Source organism: Anarrhichthys ocellatus, unplaced genomic scaffold, assembly GCF_004355925.1.
Source record: "Anarrhichthys ocellatus isolate YVR2014 unplaced genomic scaffold, GSC_Weel_1.0 scaffold2, whole genome shotgun sequence".
In the NCBI taxonomy this organism is placed as follows: Eukaryota; Metazoa; Chordata; class Actinopteri; order Perciformes; family Anarhichadidae; genus Anarrhichthys; species Anarrhichthys ocellatus.
Genome location: NW_022280032.1, coordinates 17,527,013 through 17,552,668, shown reverse-complemented (window position 1 = coordinate 17,552,668; position 25,656 = coordinate 17,527,013). Strand labels below are relative to the sequence as shown.

Here is a 25,656-nt window from a genome sequence, read left to right as displayed (position 1 = left end):
CTGCTGGTCTCAATGGAGACTTTGTTCGTTTTCTCCACTCTCTGGTTTATGATACACAACAGAAGCAGTTGTGCGTGCTGTTTTTTGAGATTTCTCCTCGCATGACGATGGTCTGTGGCCTCAAGCTAGCAGCGTGGCAGTGTATGGCAGAGCTTGACACAATCAAAGGCATCAATTATAATCAGGCATGTAATGGGGCTATCGGCATTGTTTGAAAAAGAGCTGAATTGCAACTTTGCCTGAAGAGGAAAAAAGGGGATTTTTTTCGATAGGAGACACGTTTGCGTGTGAGCGGAGAGACTCCACATGTGTGTGAGGCTGCATTCAGGTTGCTTAAACAGATGAAAAACACAGATTTGCAATGTGGTCGAGCCTGTTAATTATTTCAACAGCACTGAATGTATTTCAGCCAAACAAACACTTCATCATTGCAACGAGCTAAAACCGCTATTCAAATTCATCAGCTAGAATTGTTTTGCATGAAATGGATTGTGCATGCTCATACCTCAGAGGGGCCAGATCCAAAAGCATTATCAAGAGTATGTCATATGAGCTGAGTCCAAGAGAAAAAATGTTGATGGCAAAAACAAATGCATGGAAGACTGATTTTAGCTGTAAAAGCAATAAATAGCATAACTGCATTTCATTGCTTCGGATGCCTTTTTATTCTTTTGATGTCAAAGGACGGATTAGTGTTCTCATCGTAAACTTTAATTTCACTTTCCCAAAATTATCAAAAAGGGAGGAAACATACTGCTTTTATCAGAATAAACAGCCCCAGGATTCTTCTGGAGCTCAGTCAGGCCCACTGGTAGATGTCCAAACCGCAGCTTTGAGAGATTTTCCATTGGAATTTGTATCGGACCTTTCAGGGGGCCTCTAGGCTCAAACCCTGGTGCTGAGCGTCCTCAAGCCTATTTGCAAATATCCTCCTTTACCAGAGTCGAGGGTAGAAAAACACACAGCAGCCTGCTGTCTGTCCAAGACCCAGCTACCTGGGGTCAGCTACCGCAGGGTGAAGCGATATGGAGCAGGACCAAGGGGGATGGGGGGGTGTCAAACCTGGCTAACCAAACCCAACTGATACGAGACCTGTTGCTCCTTCTACGCTCACCCATCGGTGTCCCATTTCTGTTATTATGGGAGTTTTTTTAAAGGAAGTGTCCAGAGTTGTTAGCAGCAGACTTTTTACTGTTTTTTGACATGAGGGTATAGTAAAGCAGACTGAGGTAGAGCTGAGCACGGTGTTCCTGTTCTAGATTTGCATGATGGATGGTGGCAGTGGCTGAGAGGGACAGGTTGCCTGCTCTAATGGGTCTCCGAGGAACTTAATCAGCCATTCCTGCAGCGCTAAGGATAAATAACAAGCCGGACATCTCTGCTGCGGGGTGGGGGGGGCTCCCAACCAAGAAAGAGCTGACTGATGGCACTCTTACAAAAACCTAGCAAGAGATCCCTTTTGCAAGATAATGAGCTTAATCATGAGTGAAGGCTGAGAAACTGAGACACATACTCTGAAAATTCATCTAACTGTGTGAATCAATATGTGTGCGCTCACCAGGCTATCTATCTGTGGTAAGGGTATAAGAGTATAAGGTGTGACGGATCTTGGTCAAACCACATATACAGGCTCTAGTCAGCTCGCACAGCAAAGTCATACTATATGTGAGAAGAGCTCCACTGCAGTATGCTCATGTTCAATGGAAACTGGCCTGGGTAGAGAATTAAACTGTCAAAGAGCCCTCAGTAGAAAGTGTATTTTTAAACAGCCAGACGCGCTGCCATCCAGGTTTCTGATATGCTCTTATGGAGCGAGATTAGTACATTTACATGATTACGCACAAGAGCATGGATGTGGCTACTTGAAATACATGGCAGCAGCTGTCAAGGATGTGTTGATTGAGTGTTTAGAAATGTTCTGCAGCAGATGGTTGAATACAGCAAAGAAGGGGAGCAGAGTAGCCTGCATCCACTGGTCAGCCTGGCTCATGAACCCACAGTGTATGAGCTAAAACTGAGAAATGCAATATACAGAGTGTACTTTAAAGTTGGAAGAGAGTCAACTCCATCAACATGGACAGAGGACCGGACAGATGGGAAACCTGCCCAGATGTAGAGGCTCTGCAGCTTGCGTCATAAATCTCCCAGCCACTGGTGCCATAATGGAGGTTCTGATAAAAAAAATTGGTTGCGTTCATGAAACAAATGCAGATTAGAATTGTGGACACCGATGTGACGCTGATGTTCCTCACTGAATTTTACACTATGTCCATACAATAACTGTTTCCAGCCATGTCTCCATCGCGTATACGCATTTCTCTCACCCTTTCTGTTTGGACCACATTACCTATTTTTTCAAGATAGCAGTCTGACAACAAGACCGATGACAGAAATGATTGTTGTGACGTGGGTGTGGGTTAATTCGGCTCTGTCAGAAAGACTTACATAACATGGCCAGTGGGGATGACAATAAAATCTGACTTGGCGGTAGACGTCTCCTCTTGGGAGGAGCCTGCTGCAGCAACACGGCAGAACAGTGTGAAAAACACGACACATGATAAATAACATGCAAATAATCCACCGGTGGGTACTAAGTGGAACCAAGGTGCATACAAACAGAGCGGAGCTAAAGCAGGTGGAGGCTGAATCAGTGAGTAAGAAACACATCGATATTCCTGCATCATCTGGTCGACCAGCTGAAATAAGTTGCTCCCAGAACTAGGGGAGTAGAGTACTTATTGAATTGTATTATGGTGGCTGAAAGAGCACAACACACTGCAACACTCACCTATTTAACAATATATGCAGCGTAATGAAACACAGTGCAAATAGAGAGGGGGCGGTACTAAAACTGGAGATTATGCTGACTATCAGTAAAAGCCAGTATTTTCAATGATATCAGAAAAATGCAATTAGAATGTTATAAGTCAATAAACCTCTAAATATCTACTGAACCATCCTCACAGGTTGCATACCTGTATTTGTATGAGTCTTGAGCTGCTCAACAAAACATGTATTTTTCCGTGTCTGATTGAGGAAAACAGACACTTTTCCAAAGAAATCTACAATTTTTTGTCGAGCAAGAATATGTTTCCTGTCCTGTGAATCATTGGCGATTGGACTCAAAACTGTCCAGTGTGTCACAGATTGATGTGAAGCTACAGCGAAGATATGAGTTGAAAATGTTTCAACTTGAATTAATAATTGGAACATATTTTCACGGCTTCATAAATTTGCTTCATAAAAATACGATAGAGGCGAGAGACTGAACACAGACACAGTCCCACACACACAGTTGGTGTGTTTGCAGCTCACAGCTAACATACAGTTGGTACGTTGGAATAAACATGGTGCAGCAGCACTTATTTTCCAACCCCCCCACCCCCCACATTGTGATATTTGATAAGTGATGAAATCTGATAAATTTGCTGTCGAGACAGCATAAAAAATGAACCACACATGTTTAAGTAGTTTGAGAAAACCAAGTTGTACATTCAAATGTACAATCTGCTCACCCGCGTTGCTGCTCATACAGCGGAGGACCTCCTTTATGGTTGTCAGTTAAATCAACTGGAATCACCTCTCTGTAGGTCAAATGAATAATTCTTCTCTAACGTTCTATTGCAAGTCATTGATCTTCTGGCGGCAGAAAGTATTGCCCAAAAGAGGCTAAACTGGATTGCACACAACTTCCCTGTAAATAGTGTCCTAGAGAGTCCGTCACCCCTAAGCCTGCATTCTGTCCATGTGATGGTCTGAATGAAAATCCAGCTGTCTGGAGAGGAGCCTGATGTTTTGACAGTATGCTGCTGGATCTTCACATCTTGTCTCTGTCTCTGGAACTAATCAATCCTGACGCCACGTTAAGCACAGGCCGCACCTGCGTCCCCTCTCCGGCTACCATACACACATACGGCATATGCACAATCTTGCATACACACATGCTCAGAGACCACTGCAGTACTCTCTCTACAGGGCCGAAGAAAGACAAAGTACATTCTGTCGGTATAGATGTAAAAAAAAAAAAAATGGAGCCATTTCCTGAGATGTGTATAGCTCCCAGCTGCCCCAAGAAAACCACAAAACTGTGTGTTCACAAGGTCTCAAGAGTTTGGCTGTTAATAGCGCTCTGTAAATCCTCAGGGGTGGCCATGTTGGGGAGATGGGGATCTGGCTTGTGTCTCTGACTCCTTTTTCATGCTAACGTTGTACACCTGCACAAGCACACGTGACCACCCAGACAAGATCACACACATGACTGTGGTAGTAGCTGGTATACATGGGAATAAAGTCGGATATAAAACAGAGTAGTCCTTCGACCAACAATTAGTCAGAGCCAAATAATGGGTTTTAGAGGATTCCTACATGTCTCTGCTGACATTTGGGAGAGCATTGGCACTGAAACTCTTAATTTGAGTTCTGGGAATCGCATGCATCAGCGACTTTAGTTTCAAACCTTTCAAACCCAAATGCATATTACACTATGTACTCTTGTCAGTAAGTTGGTGTGGCGGCTAAAAACCAAATATAGAATGCTGTAGTGTTGAAGAAAAGATTTATGGCACGGATGACAGAAAACCGCCCAATGTGTTCATTTCCTGTGGTGTGCCAGAGCGCTCGCTCTCTCTCTCTCTCTCTCACTCTACAAACACATGCACGCACACACTCATTTCAATGATAATATCAAAATCTAAGTCGGGCGCTATTACACTGCATATCTACATGTATAAGTAGTCCTGAAAGCAAATGATGTGACAGTGTCATTTTGATGAATCTGTTGCCTAAACTTAGTGTGGCCGGGATTCATGAGAAGGTGCTTGGACTGTGTTAAGCTCTTATCATGACTCTTTAATGCCATTAGTATATGCATAATGTATATGCATATACAATCGAGTTCCCCAAAGTATGTGAGGAGAATATTAATGTCCTGTGTTACCACATATTACAGTGGGGATTGAATATGGCAATGGGAGATTTACCTACAATATACTGAGAAATCTGACACAAGAAAAGGCTCAAGAATCCACCTCCTTGTGAACTTTGCAATGTTCTAATGAACACTTTGTATTTAAAAGAACTAGCTTCTGTAACATTGGGCTAGTAGTAGATATTGCATAGCAACATAATGCCAAAGAAAGACAATTTCCTTTCTGGACATCAAAACACTTCAATAATATGAAGCAGTCTCATCCTAATGCTTCTTCTATCTAGTAATAACAGTGGATATTGGGTCCAGAGGGGAAGACTTCCCAGCATCACGCACAGCTGTCCACTCGACAGAAGCTGGCTCACGCACTTCAGATCAAAGGGGTGATAGTTCATCAGCACATACTACAAAATATCTGCTTGGTAACAGCGGGCAGATTTGTCAGATCAGAGCATAAAAAGACAAATTTCTTTCAACCATGTTTGTACTCTTCTAGATGCTTGAGGTGCTGGTCACAGGGAATCCAGGCTTTATCAAATGTGAATATTTTAATATCAGAACAAGAAATCAAGTTGAATGAGATGTGTATTTTCTCATCTCACTAACTCGTCACTTTTCTGACTATCTATTGTGAAAGAAATGTATCTTTCACGATAAAATATTAACTCGAACCACTACTTTATCTCTTTGGGTCAAATTGTATTTCTTCAGATGATTTCATTAGCAGGCTCTCTGCTGCACATAATGATGGTGTCAATGGGAAAGGACCCTTGACTTGATTCATCATTACCACTCTAATTTGAGCTGTGCGGTACAAATAAGAAGTGACGAAATGATATGCTTGCATAAACACCCAAAAACAAAGTGTTGAGAGTTCTAAAGGCAAATGAGGACGAAAGAACCTGGGGGAAAAGAATCCTGGAAACATTACTATTTGTTTAGGCCACTGGCATTGAGATCCAAATAAACTCATAAGCTCAACATGCTGAGTTCATTTTAGGAAAGCTAGCATGTGAGTAATGGCTGCAGTTACGTACATATCATAGCTAGACTTGCGCAGAAAGAGTTCAGATAAAAGACGTATGATGAGAGTATACTCAACACATTTTTGACTGGTGATCGACCCATCATGGGACAGACATCACCCGGCTTCTCTTTGGGACTCAGGTCTGCAGTCTAGTTCATTACATAATAATCAGATATGAATTAAGTTTCACCTCTCTGTCTGCCCAAATGCTTCCTGACTCTTCTCTGGATCGCCAATGCGTGCTCGCTTTCTCTCTCTCTCTCTCTCTTTGGCAAGATTTTTGGATAAAGCCTAAAACAGTATCCTCTGCTGCTGTGGCAACTGCCACGTGCAGTGTGATATCATTTCAAAGTCAGCGGTCTACTTAACAATGGGAAGAAGGCCAAATGCGAGAAATGAAAGTGCATTGCCTTCGTAGCGTGACTCCACAATCCAACAAAGCTTCACTATTTCATTATTTGTCAAGATAAGTGAGGCGCACCTGTGTTATGAGAAGAAGATTCAAACTGGACTAGACAGCCCCTGTGCATTCCAGTCCAATAAGGAAAGCCGGGAACCATAGTGAGCCCATACCTTCCATGTAGACATGTGAGAAACATCACAAGGCAGACTGCTTCGTTCTCAGGGAAGGGTCTTTTGCTTGTCAGCTGGGGTTTGAATTGTGGGGGCAGTCGTAATCAAAACACACCAGCCATATGTAGACACTGTGCTACCCCTTCCATATGGGATTATTTATGTGTCTTCTGTTGTTAAAAGATCAAAGAGGAGGAAGGAGATTCGTTTGAGTTGATTTTATGACACATTTTAGCAAATTTGCAGGGGGGGAACATTAAATGCCCTGTAAAACCTGTTCCACAGCATGCAAGACCACCCCATTAAGTGTGCTAGCCCACATGAATACAAAGGACATCTGACTTAGTACTGTACATGTTGCCACAGAGTGTGAAGGGAATGGGTGTTTCAGTATGGCGGTGAATGTTAAAAATCTGTAAAAAACCAGCTGCACAGGACCCAGAACAAAAGGAGAACACAATCAATTTATTGTGGGAAAAGAAGCAACATTGTTTAGAAAGAAAACAAAAAAGTCTTTTCTGGCACATTGTTCATCTTTATATTACAAAAAGGAGAAAAAGGCTACAAATCTCGATAATTTATACAAATACGACAACTTCCAAAAATAAATCTTTAATTTAGTAAACACTCTGTGAACAAGTTTCTGCAATAACCCACCGCTTGAGATCCCTGAGCAGAGACACGGAGTGAAACACTTTTTTTTTTTTTTTTTTTTTTACATCTTCACTCAAGCAATAATTATCAGTGTTTGTTCATAAACACTTTATGTACACGGGAGAACTTAGCGAGCTCTTTGACAAAGGGGTGTGTGAGGTGAACCGTGATCACCTTACTGAACATATCACTGGTGACCATCACAGTCAAAAACAGAACAGTGTGACTGCAACACGCGACGTATATATATTCAACATCTCTATCCTCAACTGTAGGCGTTACTCTGTATTCACCAAGAATGAGCCACTCAACTGTATTTGGAGATTTTTCTCAGGAATGACCACATCCGCTAACTTCCTTCATGTTGCATGTAAAAACACAGTGCCAGCTGGTTCTGTTGCTAATGTAACACACACAGCAATACCTATCAATGTTTAGACTAAGGACACGGAAAGCTCACCAGGTTTGTGGCCGACGACAAACAAGTGATAACAAATACTGTACATATTCTTACTTCCCGCAAGGTGCCGTTTCACTTACTTTATGCTGACAACAACAAACAAACAAGTAGATGTTAATAACACTGATTATATACAAAATGAGACTTTAAGACTGAGTTTTGACAATATGGGAAATACTTCATGTAACGGACCAAACTTTCTCAGTATCTTGAGATTCCACTTCAAGTCCGGCTACTTTTATGCTGCAAGGTTTTCTCTGTATACTGCAGACAATGTAGGTATATATTAGAATTCATTTGTACAAACACAATGAAATTAATTTTATTCCAACAAAAAACATACGCATTAAAACATTTCCCTCAAGACGTGCTACGTCTGTGTGCTGTTCAGTGATGAAAAGGTGTACATCGGCATAGCTTCTGTATTTGGTTAGAATAACTCATCAGTTTCAGCTCCTCACGCTCGTTTGTAAGAACTTCAGACGTGTACCGAACTACTGCACCGGCCTCTTTGTTATTTCCACTCGTAGCTCTTTACTGTTGTCGAAAAAAACGAGTTACCATGGTGACTTGGCTTCCTTGCCAGTGCAGAACAAGAGGCAGTAAGTGGTAGAATTGCCAACTGTATGCTTCAGGAGATTCACACCTTTTATTATAAGGCATTCCATTGTGAACAGAGTCACAGTTTTCTTGCCAAAACATACTGTATTCGGCAAAAGTCCAGCCTTGGTGGAGCTTCTAGAGGCTATTGTTGTGCTTTACTCGCTACCAAATTAAATTCCCTTTTTCAAGTTTTCACCAAATACTAGGACATCTGCTACAAAATGGTTTGAAGTGATGGTGCTAATTTTCACATCTTCATGGTGACGTGTGAGTAATCTCATGAGGGAAACAAAGCGATTGGTGGTAATTGGTGAGTTTTTAGGGATTTAAACCTGTTTTGGTGACGTTGGATGGTATATCCTATTCCTTATTTTGCCTCTTTTCTTCATCATCAGGATGGAAAATGAGATCAAACAAAGAACTTTAATAAAACGTGATGGAAAATGCCCTCAGTGCAGCGGTCTGAGATGTTTCATTTAATACCTTATCTCACACTGCTCTGGGGGAAATTTAAAATCTCTGAACCACAATTCTTTTATTGAAAAAAAACCCTTAAATTCATCACAAATGTTGAAGGATGTACCCACTGTATGGTCTTACTTCAAGTCCAAGTGCTCTAGGTCTAAAAGAAAAAACAAACAAACGAAGAAGTGGTTCCGGTGAGAGCACTAATTTGAAGAAATTTCTAAAGAATCCAAATACCGCGCAGCGCCTGCCAAACTGTGAGCAATGCTTCAGAGGAAAAGCTGCTGGCCTGAGGTGTATGCAGAGCTCAGGATTTATTAGAAGGGCTGTGCGGCACAGTCATGGCCTCTCTGAGCAAACATCCTCCCTGAGTCTCTTCCATCTTTCCTGGATGAGAAGAGGGAATGAGCAGCGTGCAGGCCGTCCTTCCCCCCCCCCCCCCAGGTCTGGCGTACAGATGGGCAGGTAGGTGGGCAGGGTGAGCTCAGGGGCTCATGGTCCGCAGGCCCTGTTTCTCCATTATGTTCCACAGCTTACGCAGGTTGGACTGGGTGATGTTGTCGTCCGGTTTGAGTTGAAGTGCTCGGAGGTAATTGGCTTCAGCTTCTTGCAGCTTCCCATTGAGGTGGAGGATCGCCCCCAGGTTCATCAAGGCGGCAGGATACTAAAAGCAAAAAGAAAAGAAGAGAGTATTGGACATTTTAGGACAAGATCAGTTTCATAAGTAGCAACAGCTCGGGGTAGTTTCAAAAATCAAATCCTTATTATCTTTTGTTTGCTTTTTTGTTTTTAGCCTTTTGTTCTTGTTGTTGTTGTTGTTACTGTTGCTGCCCACATGGTTGCTTACTCTCCTGTTTCAGTAAGTTTGAGTCTAGTTTGCATTCGAGCTAGTTTGGCTTGTCTTGTGCTGTGTCATATGTTTGTTTCACGTTGCTCACTTGTATTGCACTATCAACAAAGAAAATAAAGAGACAGAGCAGGCACACAGAGTACAAACACAGTGACTCATCTTCTGAGAGATAGCGAGAGTGAGCGGACTTCGGATAATAAGGCTTATTTACTCGCCACTAATGGTGTGTTTAGAGAATTCATTTAATAAAAAATTAAACTTTTTACAACATCATAGGGCATGAATGGATAAGATGAATAATGCAAATGAAGTATAACTATTCACACTTCGGGGGTATCCACACATACAAGCATTGACCAGATGGTATTTCTGAAACTTAAAGCTTTAGACACTATAAAATATCAATCATATAACAAGACCAGTGAAAAATGACAGTCGATGACGACAAGAAGTTATAGTATAAACAGTTATTTTCTCCTTTTAAATAAAACAGTCACTGTAAAAGAACATTTTTTCAGCAGACCCTAACATGTTGTTGGTACGTTTGTCAGATCACACAGACTGCGGTGCAGTGTTTGGAGTTTGGTAACCAGGCTGCTTTGTGTGTTCCTCTGTCTTGTCTGGGGCCACAGATGTCGGAGGGATCAACCACCGCTTTGAAGTGGGTCTAGAATGAATACACACCAAATTGCGAGGGGCAGTGCGACGGGCGGGTGAGTCACGAGGACATAAGTACAGGAAAAGTGTCCAGGGTGCAATCACGGCAAGACCGTTGAAGTATCTAGGCCAAGGGAGGGGCCCACATCTGATCTCCATTTTAGTTAGAAGTGTGGAAAAGATGTCTAATCCTGTAGCAAGGCTACTGTTTTACTGCTCGAGACGATTGTAATTTCTATAATTGCCATTTCTAGGAAACAAGGAATGTTCAAATAAAAACAGTCTTCGCAAAAACGGTGCTGTAATTGCAGAGTTTTGTGAGCTTTTCTTATAATTGTCTGCCTAGACATCATTGTCACATGGAATGGCACCTGATTATGGCATCTTGACATATACTAGGAGCTCCACCACAAGCCTAAGCCTTCATTTCTTTCTCATGGCCTATTAAATAATCAAGAGTAATTCCTAGAGCAACAGTCCTGCACGAGAGAATAGTGTTTTTCTAGAAATGTTATGAGAAATGTGTGGAACGTTAGGAGAAACGCGTGGAAATGTGAACCATTCAAAACAACAGCAGTGCTGCAGAATAACAGTAAGACTGTTATAGCGTGCCAGTGGCTGCGTGAGGTGGTGCTTTGAGCTTAATGGCAACGTCACAGTGACGATGTTAACATGCTGATGATTAGCAGGCAATGTTGACAATATTCACCATCTTTAGTTCAGTGTTTTAGCACGCTAACATTTGCTAATGAGCTCAACAAAGGAGTCCAGCTGAGGTTGATGGGAATGTCAGTAGTCGTGCAGGCATTTCGCTGTACATCAAAGTTGGACAAATGAAAAATTGGGACTCGATGAAGGCGCTGGAGAATGTTCAGTAGTTATGACAATTCATAAGTGGAACATGAAAGTATGTTCCAGATTTCATGGCAATCCATTCAATAGTTGTCGAGGCTTTTTTCACTCTAAACTACAAATGTGAACCTTATGGTGACGCTAAAGAACAAGTCATGGCGTCACTAAAGTTATTCGGATTTACTCTCTTGGAACCATTATTGTCTGTAACGAATATTCAATTCATCTGTTAGATTTGAGCTATTCCACACGATAGGTGACATTTTTGATCTAGTGAAGCTACAGGAAGCACCATGGCTGATCAACCATGAATATCTGTACAAATTTCATGGCAATCCATCCAATATGTGTTGCGATGCATCAGTGGTGACCAAAGCTACTAATGGCAAAAATACACAGAAGTAAAAAAAAAAAAACATGTAAAAAAGCGTAGCTGCATGACTTATCAAAAAAGAGATTCAGATCCAATTCAGCTAATGTTTTATTTCTATAAAATAAAACATATGATACAAAAACTTTGATCAGATTTAAAAAGCCAAAGATGACCAGTTCATTCTCTGCATATCTATGGTTTAGTTATCCATGTGTAGAGAACCTTTTCAGAGAGGTTACCAAACACAGACTCGCATCACATGGCCATTTGTCTTGCTTTGTCCTCTCTGCAGGTTGTGTGAACCTTGTGTGTCCTTTGCCGGACTGTTCCACTCTTGTCTCACAACTCTGTTTTTCCAGTGTAAAGCTTGGATGAGTGATGCTCCATGCATGAGAATTTCAATTGGAACAATATGTCCAATTGTGCTGCTTTTCTCATAGGGAGACTTAAATTGGTGAATAAATCAAAGAGAATAATCCCGTTGTCCAGTTTCCCACAGCACACATATAGAACATGCTACCAACGCCTCGGCCAAAGTAAAGGCTGGCACATATTAGAAAGTTACTAGATACCAGTTCACTAAATTCGCTGCATATTCAGCAATTACAATAATCCCCTAGCAAAACAACATTTTCTCTCTGTGTTTCAATTATTGTTCACAGGAGAAGCCAGAGTTCCTGACTTTAATAGTGGAGGTAATTCTAGGGCTGTTTGTGCAGTAAATTACCTTCAGTTTGACTCACCATTGGAAGGTCAAACCACAAAACAACGCTGAGGGATCCATTTGCAAGTTCAGGGCTTTTTACAACTCAGAATGATGCTAGCCAAAATATATAACTGTTTATACATATGGACATAGTTGGAAGTGACAGTCGAGGGGCCACACACTATTACTGTACCCACAACATATGTGAGAAGTAGGTGAAAATGTGGAACTCTGGTGTTAATGTCATTTTGTGGCGTTGGTGAGGATCCAGTATGAGGTGAATTCTAATTATCACTTATCCTCAGTCAGGGGCGTAGGTTTGCTTTCTGAAGTTCTGATTAACTTATTATTGATCATAATAAATTAATAACAAAATAAATGATGCTATAGATTATTATTATATTAGTATGAGGGTCTTTTTTAGGAGAAATGTCTGTAAAGAAAAACAACTAAATAATTTTTTTTCACCCAAATGCAGAGGAGTTGGAGGATTTTATTCAACCCCCCCAGGAAGAGAAACGCGCTTTGAAGTAAATGTTTGCATTGGCCAAACAGTGCAATTATAACTTCCAGGTCAGTAACTTGTTGCCATTGGGCCCAAAAAGACTTTTCCCCATAGACCTACATTGGGAAAGAGATGTCTGTAAATCCGCGGCTGTTTTAGAATTTTTAGCGAAATCAACTTCCCAGTATGAACACTTAAATAACCCTTATTATTATATCATTGGGTCCTAAAAGTTGTAAAATGCAGATATCCAGAGTTATTTTGGTGCTGCCGTATATTTGAATGAGCCCTCGCAGCTAGGAGGCGGAGTTAAAGAAAAGACTAGTGCGCTTGCCCTTAAATGTGCAAGATCACTGGAAGATCGGGGTAATTTCATCACTCTGGTTGATCAAATATTGCTCAAGTTACTGTTGGGAAGGAAGGATTTACATTTGACTGTCTCTGACAGAACCTGCATGAAATATTCCAAAAACTCTTTTATGTTAAGCTATAGTCAGTGTCTCGACCCTAATCTCAGCCAATTAGCGTCGACTAAATCTGCCGCCACCGACTGATTTGTGTCTGTTAACTCAGTCCGACAAATCAGGTTGATTAAAAGTGTGACGGACCCGGCGCCTTCCTTCTGTTTTTGACACCGTTTTGCAGTTTAGCTTTATCAAGCGTTAGTTGTAAGATTGTTTTTATGGGGACGGGCTTCATTGGTCCATCGAGACTAGGGAACAGACGGAAGGGAGTTTCTCTCCGCTACATTTGTTTTTAAATTAGAACCTGTAATCTTGCGTTTGCCGCTGCACTTTTTACCGCTATATCATTAGTCTCTGCCTGTGCAATTAAAAAAAAAAAAAAAGTTTACTCCAGAGACAAAGGAGTCTGCGTCAATTCCTGTTATTCATCATGTTAGGTGGCTGGTTTACTGCCCCCCCCATGGAGACGTTATCACAGTGCGTGCATGAACCCAACTAATCGATACAATAGACACAGTTTGAAAAGCCAATGGGGAGCAAGCTTTTAACAAGATAAAGTTTGTCAAGAAAAGAGTGTTTTGGATGAATGTGAGGTCAGTGAAGATGTGTGCCCACAATTCTGAAATGGGCTTCTGATCCCTGGATAGAAAGTTAACTGACTCCTGGTTTTCCTCTCAGTGCAGCTCAAAAGATCTTTTCTTCTCCGCCCATGCGGGACTTATCAATGCCTGAGTTAATTTTCCTTCCCCACTCTCCCCTGTAGGCTCCCACCATTCCTCAGCCAAGCCTTTCTACCCCTACTTTTATATAGCGAAGACTTTTATGATTTATAACCTCACTCCTGCATTCTTCCTCACCCTTGCAACACTTGCAACTCTCTGCTAAACGTTCCCTTGTCAAAAGCTTTCATTTTTTCCCTCATTTCCTGCTGCTCTGCAACCTCTCTGCCTGCCTACCGTTCCCAAAACTGGCATGTAGCAGCAGAGGCATGGCCAGATGTGGAGCATTTTAGCCCTAGACCATAAAGAAACATATGCTGGGAAGGCTGTGAGAATGACCCGATAACAATGATTTAAGATTGACATTTGGGTTAAGAATATCTACATGTCATAGGGTGCAGACAACGGCCAAAGCAAACCAAGCATCCGCTGGGATTTAGCTCGTCTCGATGGAAGGAATTGTCGGATTTAGGGGGTAAATCCTTCCAATGGAGGGAATTGTCCTCTCACTCAGAGCAAGCAAAAATATGTGCTTAATATAAAACACCAGTGCTTTTGGAGAGTGAAGAGTCAAGACACAACAAAGATGGACAGGGTACATGGCGCAAGTCAAGTTACATCGGAGAGAACAAAGGATCATGGTAAAGGAGATGGATGAAGATGCTAAATTCAGCTGTAAGCAATACATATGACAAAAGGCATCCAAGCTAAAGGGACCAAGTAGGGGCAAAAAAAGTGCCCCTGAGTGTGGATGTGGCCATCTAATGCGTGTTTGTACAATTACAGATGCCAAGTAACAGTCATGAAAAAATTGCACGGATCTGGAAATGGAACCGTAAGGAACACAAACATCCTCCGCACGTTTTTACAGAAGTGCATATCCATCTAGGTGGCGGCACGACAGGGTTCTTCTCAATGGCCCACTCTGTTTCCTCACATCCACTCCACTCGTTCTCAAGGTGATTTACAAGTTTTGAAGAAGATATCCTTTAAGATTTCCAAACGGAGAAAGAAAGCGAGCTGCACAAAGAGGAGTTTGTGCTATTTATTAACAGATACTCCGTGGAAACACTCACACAATTCACCGTAAACTTATGGTTGTCTTACACATGTTTGAAAAAATGCATCTGGGGTTAGTTAAATGTTAAAAATACGCTACATTGACGCTGAGAACAACAGAGATGTGATAGCAGCTCAATTTCATGGTTTCAGTGGAAATATTCTATCCCTTTGTTATACTCAACTTTTCATTTATCTTTTTGTTTGTATATATTATACTGGGGTTTGTAAGCTTGCAGAACTCAACTACAACATTGTCCATATATATTCAGATCATTAATCCTGAAGTGATTTCTTCTAATCATGACACGGGAACAAACAGGCCGACCACATGGCAAACACATTTTGCTCTCTCTGCGGCCCTCACCTAAACAACTCGACCCCTCCTGCCAAAGCTCTCAAAGACTTGGACCCCATTCATTTTCAAGATGTCAGAGTCCCCTGACTGAGTGTTGTTGTCATTATTCTTTTCAATCTACTTACCCTGGCCTGCCCCTTTGAAGCCGGTGATGGATGCTACACAAACAAACCTCTGAGCTTAGCAAAAACCTCACTGACAATGAAGGCCGTTGTGACAAGGCAGACCTATATATATAATATTGGAAAGCCACCCAGACTGTGATTGCACAGTGTCCATCAGGGTAAATAGTAATGGGGATGATTAGCTGCGGTTTTACTCACATTGGGTCTCAGGCTCGCTGCTTGTCCGTAATACTTCTCGGCGGCCTCGTTTAGGCTGGCTTGTCTGCAAAGGGAAAACAGAGAGAGGCGGTCATTACTCATCTTTATTGCTCCTGGCTTCGGATGAGGCCTCGAACCCTGCATGTTTACTGGCACTCAGGGGTCACTGAGAAAATAACAGGAGGGAAGAGCACGACGAGGGATGAGGAAAGCCAATCCAATCGCCTGCTCTCCTTCGATAGCATCTTTCACTTGATAACATCTGTGCTGAGCAGCGCACAGCAAGCACTTTCTGCTTTAATTGAACATCGATGTTCGGGACGTTTGGCTTATTGGGAACTTCAAGAGAACTCATTAACAAACCGAGTCCGATCGGCAATATTCACTGTACATTTCTGTTGAAGCTGGTGGGGGAGATGGTGGTTTGACATGCTGGCTGGATACTGAGACACTGGAGGAATGCAAACAGTGTGGAAACACAAAGTCATTTAATCATACTATCATAACAACCGGGACAGCAGAGTCGATGGCGCAGATGCACCAAAACACGCTGCATATGCCACACTGCGACAAAAAGGATTTCTGGGGCAGATGGCTTATCGGCATGAGTCCCTGGAACCAGAAATATTTTGTTCCTGAGGACATAGAACCTGCAGTCAAGACAGGATGTCCTATATTTATGCTTCTTTACCTTCTTTCATAAGCCCCCTGCTCTGCCTACTGTTATACACAAACCTGTGGCTCCTCTGCCACGAGGCCTTTCCTGTTATTAAAGCTCTGGTATTTCAGAAATCACCTTCGTGGTCCACAGCTGCATGCTTTTCACCGATGGTAACAATTGTCTCATTGCAAACAATTTAACTTTGACGAAGTCAAGGAGAGAGTCAACGACGGCTGGCCGTGGAGCCCCTCAAGTTGTAATGATCAAAGGACGCGAGGCCGTTGGAACCACAGTTTCATTTAGGCTGTCGGGGTCTATTAAAGGATCATCATCCACCTGGTTCCAGATAAAAGGCAACGCTTTTATTTTAGGATTAACAGATCAGTGGCCAAAGTAAATACATAGTATTTATGTTCGGTTTTAAAGACACTGTCAAATGTGTTCTAACGTTTTTTTATTCTAATATTTTTTACTATTCACCACTGATCAATGAGAAGACAAGTAATGTTTTCTTCAGTAAGATATAACATATTTTCTTACTTAAAAGTTAAATATATTGACAGAAATAATTACTTTTTAATTTACCAAGAGCTGTGAGTCAAGTGGTGAACCTAGAAACTGACATTTAAAACCAATGGCGACCAATAAAAGCACCTTGATGCTCTAACACCAGTGATGGGCCTTTAAACAAGAGAGCACAGTTATTATGCTAAGTGAGAAATAAAAGCCACAACGTGAGAGTGTTTTAGGGCTAAATGCTTCCAGCAGCATGCTAACATGCTCACAATGACAAGGCTAACATGCTGGGAATCACCAAAGTCAGTATAGGATTCAGCCTCTGGAAACCACGAACGGCTGTTCCATGGTAATTAGTCAGATAGTTGCTGAGAAATTTGAGTCTGTAAGCAATGTGGTGGACCAACTGACACGGCGATCCCTTATCATGCTGACATGACGCAAATGTCTTTTGTGTAACATTGATCTTGAAGAAGTTATGCTGCATGTTATCATGTTGCACACTTCAGAAATACAGACGAACATGCCGCCGCTCTTTGTTTTTCCAGCTCTGGTCCAAAAAATTCCATTCCAGGCGAGTTACTGAATTTGTCCTGAGATTATAAATGTGGGTTTCATGTCCAACCACAACCATATGTTTGTTTGCCAGTATAATATTTAGAAGGTGCAACCTTCTGAGAAAAAAAGAAAAAAAACATGTAATTGTATAATATCATTATCACATTATCAGAGGAGAACTGGAGAGCTGCCACACCATGAGCCAAAGGGGCAGCGGGACCTCCTGGGGCTGTCTGCGGGTTCTCACAGGGCAGACAATGGAGGCCAAGTATGTAAACCACTGCCCGGCTTTAAACCCGAGGAAGAGAGAGTGTAAGGCTGCACGAGCACAGGAATAAGGAAGAGGACGGGAAATGGAGCAGGAATAAAAATGAAAAAAATCTGCGAAGAAAAGAACTCTTGACCATATTTCAAATCAGCAACTTAACACTCATCTTTTTACCCTGACGTCTTGTTATGTAGAGATGGTCTATTAACCCCAGGCATGCACAAATCAGAGCACTGACAGTACTGCTTAGAAGCGTGACATTGTTGGATACTAATGACAGATTTTCAACAACAGCCAGATATTTGTGCTTAAACCGCAGCCGTCCCATCTGTTTCGAGTGCAGAGTTATATTTTTTTATTTTAGTTAGAATGCTACACTGAACACAGACATCCTCCCTAACGGTAGTACTGTACGTGTAGTGTAATGTAACTGGCTACCAATGTAATCCTTTTATTACCATTATGAGGTTAGCAATTTATACACTTTTTTGGAAATTGGGACGGCTAAAAATGCACAAATTGGCATATCTAACATCATGACGTGGCAGTAACATACAGTAATCTTTTAGATATGGTCGATTATATTATTATGTAAGACATGTGGTTTGGATAGGAATCCAGGATGTGAACTATGAGTGCATAACCTGCTTGAGTTTGTCTTTTAGAGATTCATTTCCCCCCCGGCTGTCTGTGAATATACAGATTTAACATTACTATATGATGTCACGGTGTCATTTCTTGGCTTTCACTGACATTTGACACATTAAAGGGAAGTATAAACACATCCCCATTTGCCTCACCACTAATCGGTCTTTTCTGACCAACATTCAAAGTATAAACAAGAAAAATGAAAAAACGTTGTTCAAAGGAGGTAGAAGGAAATTATTAGTTTGGAATGGTCAAAAGACCGAGCGGCCCGGGAGAGCAATAAAAGACATTTGTACGTCTGAGAGCGCCTGCCTCTCCTTTTAATCTCTTCCCTTCCCCCGCGTAGATTCACTCGTGTCCCCACCGACCGAGGGCCTTTCCGTGTTTGCTTCCAAGACAAACACATAAAGAACATGAGCTGTGGAGGAGTGGGACCCCATGCCAAGCAGGCAGAGAATAGTTCAGCCCGAGCATTGCATGAAGCTCTCTTTAGCTGCCAGGGGTCTGGGCCATGGAAGAGGCTCTCGATGCAGAAAGCCTCTTGGGGGAGGGAGGGGGAAGCCATGCATGAAGCAGCCGAGTAACAATGTTGGGTAAAGAGACACCAAACTCTGGTGATTCAAGACATGGGTTCATGGTCTTAAAGGAATAGTTCGACAATTTAGTAAACGCTTGCCAAGAGTGACATGTGAAGATTGATAAAGTAGAAATCTTGACTGTAACCTAAATATGAAGCCACCCACCAGCACCTTTAAAGCTCTCTAATTAACATGTTATATCTCATTTGTTTAATCTGAACCAAGATCGAGAAGTGTAAACATGACACATTAGGTTTTACAGGCAGCTGCTTATTGCCATGAGATATCAATGGAATGAGTAGAAAAAGATAATCATCGATTCCAACTTCAGAGTGTTCATGCAATATTCAAATCGTTCCATCATTTATTTTGCCTAAATTGGCTGTAATTTGCCAGCAAAGATGGAGTGAGAGTCGCCAACGGGCCGCAGCTCAGCTGGCAGCCGGACGGCAGAGACAAACAGCGTGTAGCGCCGGCATATCTTCACATCTTATTCTGTGAATTAAGGATATATTTCAGAGTTGCTGATTGTTGGAATAGTGGAAAGACTAACAGACTAATAGTTTTGGTGATTTTATTTTTTTTCCCACAGTCCAATTTGAAGTGTTTTACAATGTGTTTTAACAAGGCAATTAAGCATTTATTTGTTCGGTGTAAAAATGTTTATTTATCAGACGTATGCAAACTCGCCACTTGCACGCAATGCGTCCTGGTACATGTAGGCACAGCCGGCACGGCTTCTCAGCCGGAGAAATCAGCTTTCTCTCACAATATTGCACGCACTGGGGGTTTATTGCTTTAGAAGACTATATTTGCCGTCAGCACTGATTGGACATCCACATAAAAGTTGGAAAGTTTGAGAGCGGTGTCAAATTTCCCACCTAACTCTGCAAGAAAGAGAATATGCATATGTCCCAAAATGTCATACTATTCCTTAAAAGATAACCGTTACTTGTTGGCAGTAGTAATTAAAAACGCATTAAGTGGCCTTTGATGCGTTTAAAGGAGGAAATCTCTACACAGGGTCGTCATTCTGTAGGTTTATTCAGTCAGTGGGGCAGCAGACTGGAAGTTGGCACATCGCTGTATTTACAAACTTGCACTCACGGCTTTTGTTCAGAAACACAACAGCTTGTGGGGCTGCTGAAGCTTTGCCGCTGAGGCTCATCAGCTGAGCCTTGCGCTGATTTGGAAGCTGACTTTCGAGCATGAGCGGGGGAAAGAGTGAGACGGGAGTGAGAGAGGGGTACAGCGAGAGTGAGAGCGAGCACGTGAGGAAACATAGCTGCACAGCATGCAAAGACAAACCAGCAGCTCTCTCCGGCTGGCGGTGCGGCGAGAAAAGAGGATTACAAAGTACAGCCAAGTAAATCATACTGGCTGAGGAGCAGTGTAAGCCCCCTGGATAAACCGTGCAGACAGTAGACCTCCCTCTCTCACACACACACACAGCCGCCTTTCTACTCAACCATGGAAAACTGTGGCCCGAGCCGTCTCATCGACAAAGAATGAATTACAGTACATGCAGTGTCTTTACAGAATCATTCCAATCAAACACTCACCTGAGCATGTGGGCTGCACTGAAGACCACGTCAAACTCCCTGCTGTCGAGGCGTGCGGCTTTCTCTGCCATCTCTGCGGCCTCCAGCAGCCGCGACTCTTCCAACAAAAACTGACCTGGCACGGCAGGAGAGAACAGCACTACTGTTAAAAAAACGCTGAGGGATCCCCACGGAGGCACAGAGGGATACACAAGTGTTGCCTTTGGCCCTGGTAGAGCAACAGCCTGGTCTGCCCCTGAAATAACACGCCGATACTAGATATGAGTGCAACATACCATCACTCTTCGGCCATCTCTCAGACTCATTTGTTCAGGGTTAGCCGACCTTGATAGATCTGTTTCTTTAAGATGAAACTGTTCCTGGCGGAAGGTTTGTGCCTTATTACGGGTGCGGCTGCGTTTGGAGTCGACCTCTGTGGACCCGCAGAATGAGCCGGGATCGTGGAAGCCCGACAGGGCTCTGAACAGAGGTCGGACCGCTTGGTCAGGGCCAGGTTTAGAGAGGAATTAATACCCTGTTGACTTTGGTTATCCCCACTACTGTACCAGGAGGCTAAACCACTGTGTGAACCTAAGCATATTTTCCTTAATAACTGCGGATGAAACTGAAGCCATGAGTACAGGCCTAAGGTGAGAGACGGATGTAAAGTGAGTCTTCAGAGGGTGAAATAGCTCCAGGTTACAAACACCTCTGCAGTTATGGAGGGTTTATGATATATCAAAGCCAATCTATGAGTAATAAGACATTTTTTTGTATTTTACAAAGCTATGTATACAGACTTTGATACTGTAATCCTTTGTTCATCATGTAACAGCGGGGCTTTTATGGGAATATTGGAAGATCCAGTACAGTACAGTGGGGAACTTGAGCTTTTGGGTTTTTCTGGTCAGCAACTATCAAAAACACAACTTCCAGCAGCCAGTCCTGATCAGAATAAGGTACTGTAATAAATGGATGGTTTGTGTCTGAGCCAATAAGAAATCAGTTTGCATCATGGGGACGCTCCACCTTTAATCATTCATCAATTGCATGAGTCATTAACCTTTAAAGGGGACAACTTAGACATAATAAAGTACTTTGGGAAAATGCAAAAAATCCACCATCCACCTGGTGTATTGATGGCTTTAAATGTCACATGCAAGCTGGTGCAACGACAGCGAGCTCACACTTCAGTTCATCGTAAAATGCTGTTTCAGACAGACAAGGTTTTAAATGACAGAAGTATTTAACTCGTCGGCTTATTCAAAATCAATATTACTATTGTAGTAATTCAATTTTAAAAAAAAAAGAGGTAACGCTGCAACTTCAAGTCGTATGGAAATAATGTAAGCTAAGAGAGATGCTGAAATTGTCACGTTGCACACTTTCATCAAATCAAAGAGAACAATCTGAGGAAATCATCCCCTACCGATGGGATCTACTACTGACCACAGACTGACACAGTGACTGATTAGGGGAAGAGATGGCAAAGGGGTCAGCCAACAACCTGCCAAGCTGTGGAAGTTCCTGCCTTTGTGCTCGAGTGCATCATGCATGTGTTGAATTGACAAAAAATATATTTGAGGATTTAAAGATAAAGACAGGATATGACAAATTAAAGGTAAAAAAACCCAAAAAAAACTCGATACTTACCATAATGCATGTAGCAGTTGCCTTTTGCGGGGTCGAGTTGAATGGCCTTCAGGAAGTACCTCTCCGCTTCTGTTTTCTGCCCCTGTGAGGGACGAATGAAACGGCGTCATTATTGTTTCAACTGCTCCTCAAAACTACTCATCATAATAAAAATGCTGCACTCAACAGCAAAAATATCTTTCAGTATAGCTAATGTCCCTCTCCAAGCCGCAGACCTACTTTCACAATAAATCTTGATAAATGGACATGAAACACATGGACCGCAAGTGTTTTTCTTTCAAGCTCATGTGTCGTCCTGTCAAAGTGCATGCTGTCAGGCTTGGCACAGCAGAACAGGCTCATTCATTACACACTTTTATCCGTGCAAATAACACTTCCAGAGCATGACCACAGATTGCCAGTGTGTGGCCTGAGTGCTATGAAGCATGGCAGAGGGCAGCGGGTGGAAATGGAGCGAGAGGAGACGAAGGGGTTGAGGGTGATCATATACAGTACTTTCAGGTTCACACAAGCACACAGAGGTGCATGGCGCGCGCGCACACACACACACACACACACACACACACACACAGTTTGTTTTTTTTAATGTGTGTGTTGCACCAGCTTTTGGACGGATAAAAGAATCCATACAGGGAGGGTGAGCATACCATGATGAAGAGAAGCATCACTGAAGCCCTGAGGAGCTGCAGAGCTCCCTCAGGTCCTTCAGACTGTGAGACGTAACCAATCATAGCTCAAACGGAACAGAGCAGCTGGCCAATCGTGGTGCCAGCTGGGACTTTGACACATCCCTGCTCTCAGTAGGGCACCAGATACCATCTGATCAACAGTTAACAATGCACACTCATCTATAAAGGCTGATGTTGTAGCATTGACAATGCAGCCATTAGTGTGTGTTTCACTACAAGAAGATGCCTTCGCATGAATAAAACATGAAGTATATTGCTAAATTCAAAATCGTCAAAAATGATGGAGGATTAAAAACAGATTGCATAAGCCAGGAGAAATAATGTATATCAACTCAGCGTGAAATACAGCAAATGCTTCAGTTTAGTCAAATCGAAAGAATGGGCTCAAATCCAATCAGTGCAGAGTAGCAAGAATGACATACACTTAGTCCAGCGTATACCTTTTCAGTGGGCTGTAGATTCAATAAATACATAATTTTCGAATGTAAATATATGAGTGGGGTTTCCCTTGATGCTGCGGAAAATCAAGCCTGGGCTAAGTATATGTTTAGTAGAGTTGATGGTGTCCAAGTAGCGATCACAGTTCCAGGCTGAAAAGCGTCCTCTCTGTGTGTTTTTATACTCGTATTCACAGATGTAGGAATGTGTAAGTTTGAGGGCCAGCTGGTTTTACAATAACAGAGGCCTTCGTCTGTTTATTAAACCTCAGAATAAAGCTTTCACACATTGACATGAGTTGAGCAGTTGTAAGTGGTCGGCGGATTTATACAATGACACGTCTAAGTATATTAATGGATATCATGCCCAGAGTAAGATATATGGCAGTTAGGACCTCAAAAAGTAACAAGTTGCTCTATTCTCCTCCTATTGCAGTTTTTATTAATCCCTAGAGAGGCAATTTGTTACAGTTGCTGTTGTATCGTTGTTGTTTTTTTTAAAACACAGCCAACTGCATTGTATTTCATCTTCAAATTATTGGATTACAACGCATTAGGCTGACCTGTGTCTCCATGAAAAATCATGAAACCCAACCAGCACTGACGCTCAATTGTCTTGTTATTGTTTTTCTCAGCAACGTCAATCACGCCAATGCTTCCAACCCAATGTGAGTTAATTACTCCACCACTTATCATCTAAAAGGGATAAAAAAAAAATGCGTGTGACAGGGAGAGAAATTAACTTTTGCGTTTTCTGCAGCTGTTTTCTGCTTGGATCGGGTTCAAACGTAATTTATCTGAAATGTCTCTCCTTCTTTCTCTGACTGTGCCAAACCTCCATGTCCATACAGTGTGTGTTGTTCGTTGCAGCAAAGATATCCATTTGGGAAAAAGGAAAACATGTATAGCCAATGTGTTGCACATAATAAAAAGAATATATTGAAGCAAAAACAAGTTCAGGATCTTGGGTCTGGTCTTGAATGTGGTCGTACCCATCAGGTATTTTCCACATCTCTTGACTTGACCCTCCCTCTTTTTTTAATTAAAAGCACCACTAGCTTGGGGAGGGGGGGTGGAAAAATAATATGGGAAGTCAATAACAAAATACCAGCCACCCTTCAAACCACACTTTCCATTAAATATATCCACTTCTCCTTTTAGTCAGCTCGTTGTGTGGATACAATATCCTCCCTTCTGTCACACACATGCTGAGGATATTGGTGCGTGCCTGACACCCTCAAACCTCCTGATAACATCAGATAAACTGCAGATGCAGCCGGGGCTCTGCGGACGCTGAGGTGATTATGAATGACGCCTGCATCGTATTAGCTGAGGAAATGACAAGTAGATGACTGAAACCAATATTGCAAGCATCAGGGATGGCCGTGTCCATCTCTGACCCGTGGGTTTGTGACGAGAGCCCGAATCACATCCTGATCTCCGGGGTGTCAGCGGAGGTGTGGAGGGGTCAGCGAAGCAGGGGAGAGGACGATACTGATCTGGGTTATTAACTCTCCCTTCCTCCCCTCACCCTTCTCTGACCCTGCTGCCAAGCCCCATCTCGAAGTCTCTCCACCTCCCCCACGGGGATCTGAACCTCAAAAAAAAAAACCCTGACAGTATCTAAAGTTTCTTCATCACTCACAGTGGTGCCACAATGAGTGCGGAGGTAATAGGGGTAGAAAGGAGAGGGGGCTGTTGGGCAGGTCAACATCCTGTGCTGGTCTTGATCACACTTAAATGATGTTGTCATCAGGCACAGAGGCCATAGCTACAACAGGAAGAGAATACATGAAGTGGTACCCTTCTTTATGGATAAAGAGGCTCTTAAGCTTGTGCAAACAACTAAGTTCCTTTGGCATTATTTGCACTCACAGAATCACGAGGGCTCACCATTCATCACGCTCAGAGATTTACAGAGATTCATCCCTGCAGGTTTGAGCTCTACTTTCCTCCAAAATCAATAACACTTTCTTGTATGAAATGAGTTTCTCTTAACGGCCCAATGCAGCCTTCCCTGAGTCCACTTCAACGAGTCTGAACACTCCCCTCTAAAGAAGTGTGCTGTTCCTGTTGACTGTCCTCACTGACAGCGTTGGGTTTCAGATAGTCTTTGATATCCGATGGCTTTTGTATACAGAGCGGAACTCGCGTCAGCTTAACAAGCGACTTTTGTCTGTGGTGTCAGCTGAACTATTCTTCAAGCTGACCATTTGTCTGTCTACGGATGGGAACATCAATCTAGTGCTGGAGCTCTATTTCATTTAAACACAATGATCTGCACTATAACAGTAAGACTTCTTCACAGAGGATACACGATGTAATGAAACGATTGAGCCACAAATTTATGACACACATGAGGAAGAATCTACACAATTATCAAATTAGATGAAATTAGTTGGATGCAACAATTTATACCACTCTCCTGTATGTGCAGCTTAGCTTAGCTTAGCATAAAGACTGTAAGACTCTCCAAAGATAACAAGACCTGCCTATTTGTTTACACCTTTGTGTGGATTTAATAACCAAGAT

At 42.4% G+C, this 25,656-nt stretch overlaps 1 protein-coding gene across 1 annotated transcript in view; it reads right to left on the bottom strand.

Annotated features, from left to right (window-relative positions):
• Nucleotides 1-6,973: 6,973 nt before the first annotated feature.
• The window catches only part of tmtc2b (transmembrane O-mannosyltransferase targeting cadherins 2b), an 85,159-nt gene continuing 66,476 nt past the window's right edge, over nt 6,974-25,656 (bottom strand). Inside the window, exons 9-12 of the mRNA XM_031870077.1 lie at nt 21,999-22,080; nt 20,367-20,481; nt 15,576-15,639; nt 6,974-9,373 (exon numbers count right to left, since the gene is read on the bottom strand). Of these exons, the coding sequence (XP_031725937.1) occupies nt 9,194-9,373; nt 15,576-15,639; nt 20,367-20,481; nt 21,999-22,080 (441 nt within the window). The 3' untranslated portion in view covers nt 6,974-9,193. The remainder of the gene's footprint in view (nt 9,374-15,575; nt 15,640-20,366; nt 20,482-21,998; nt 22,081-25,656) is intronic.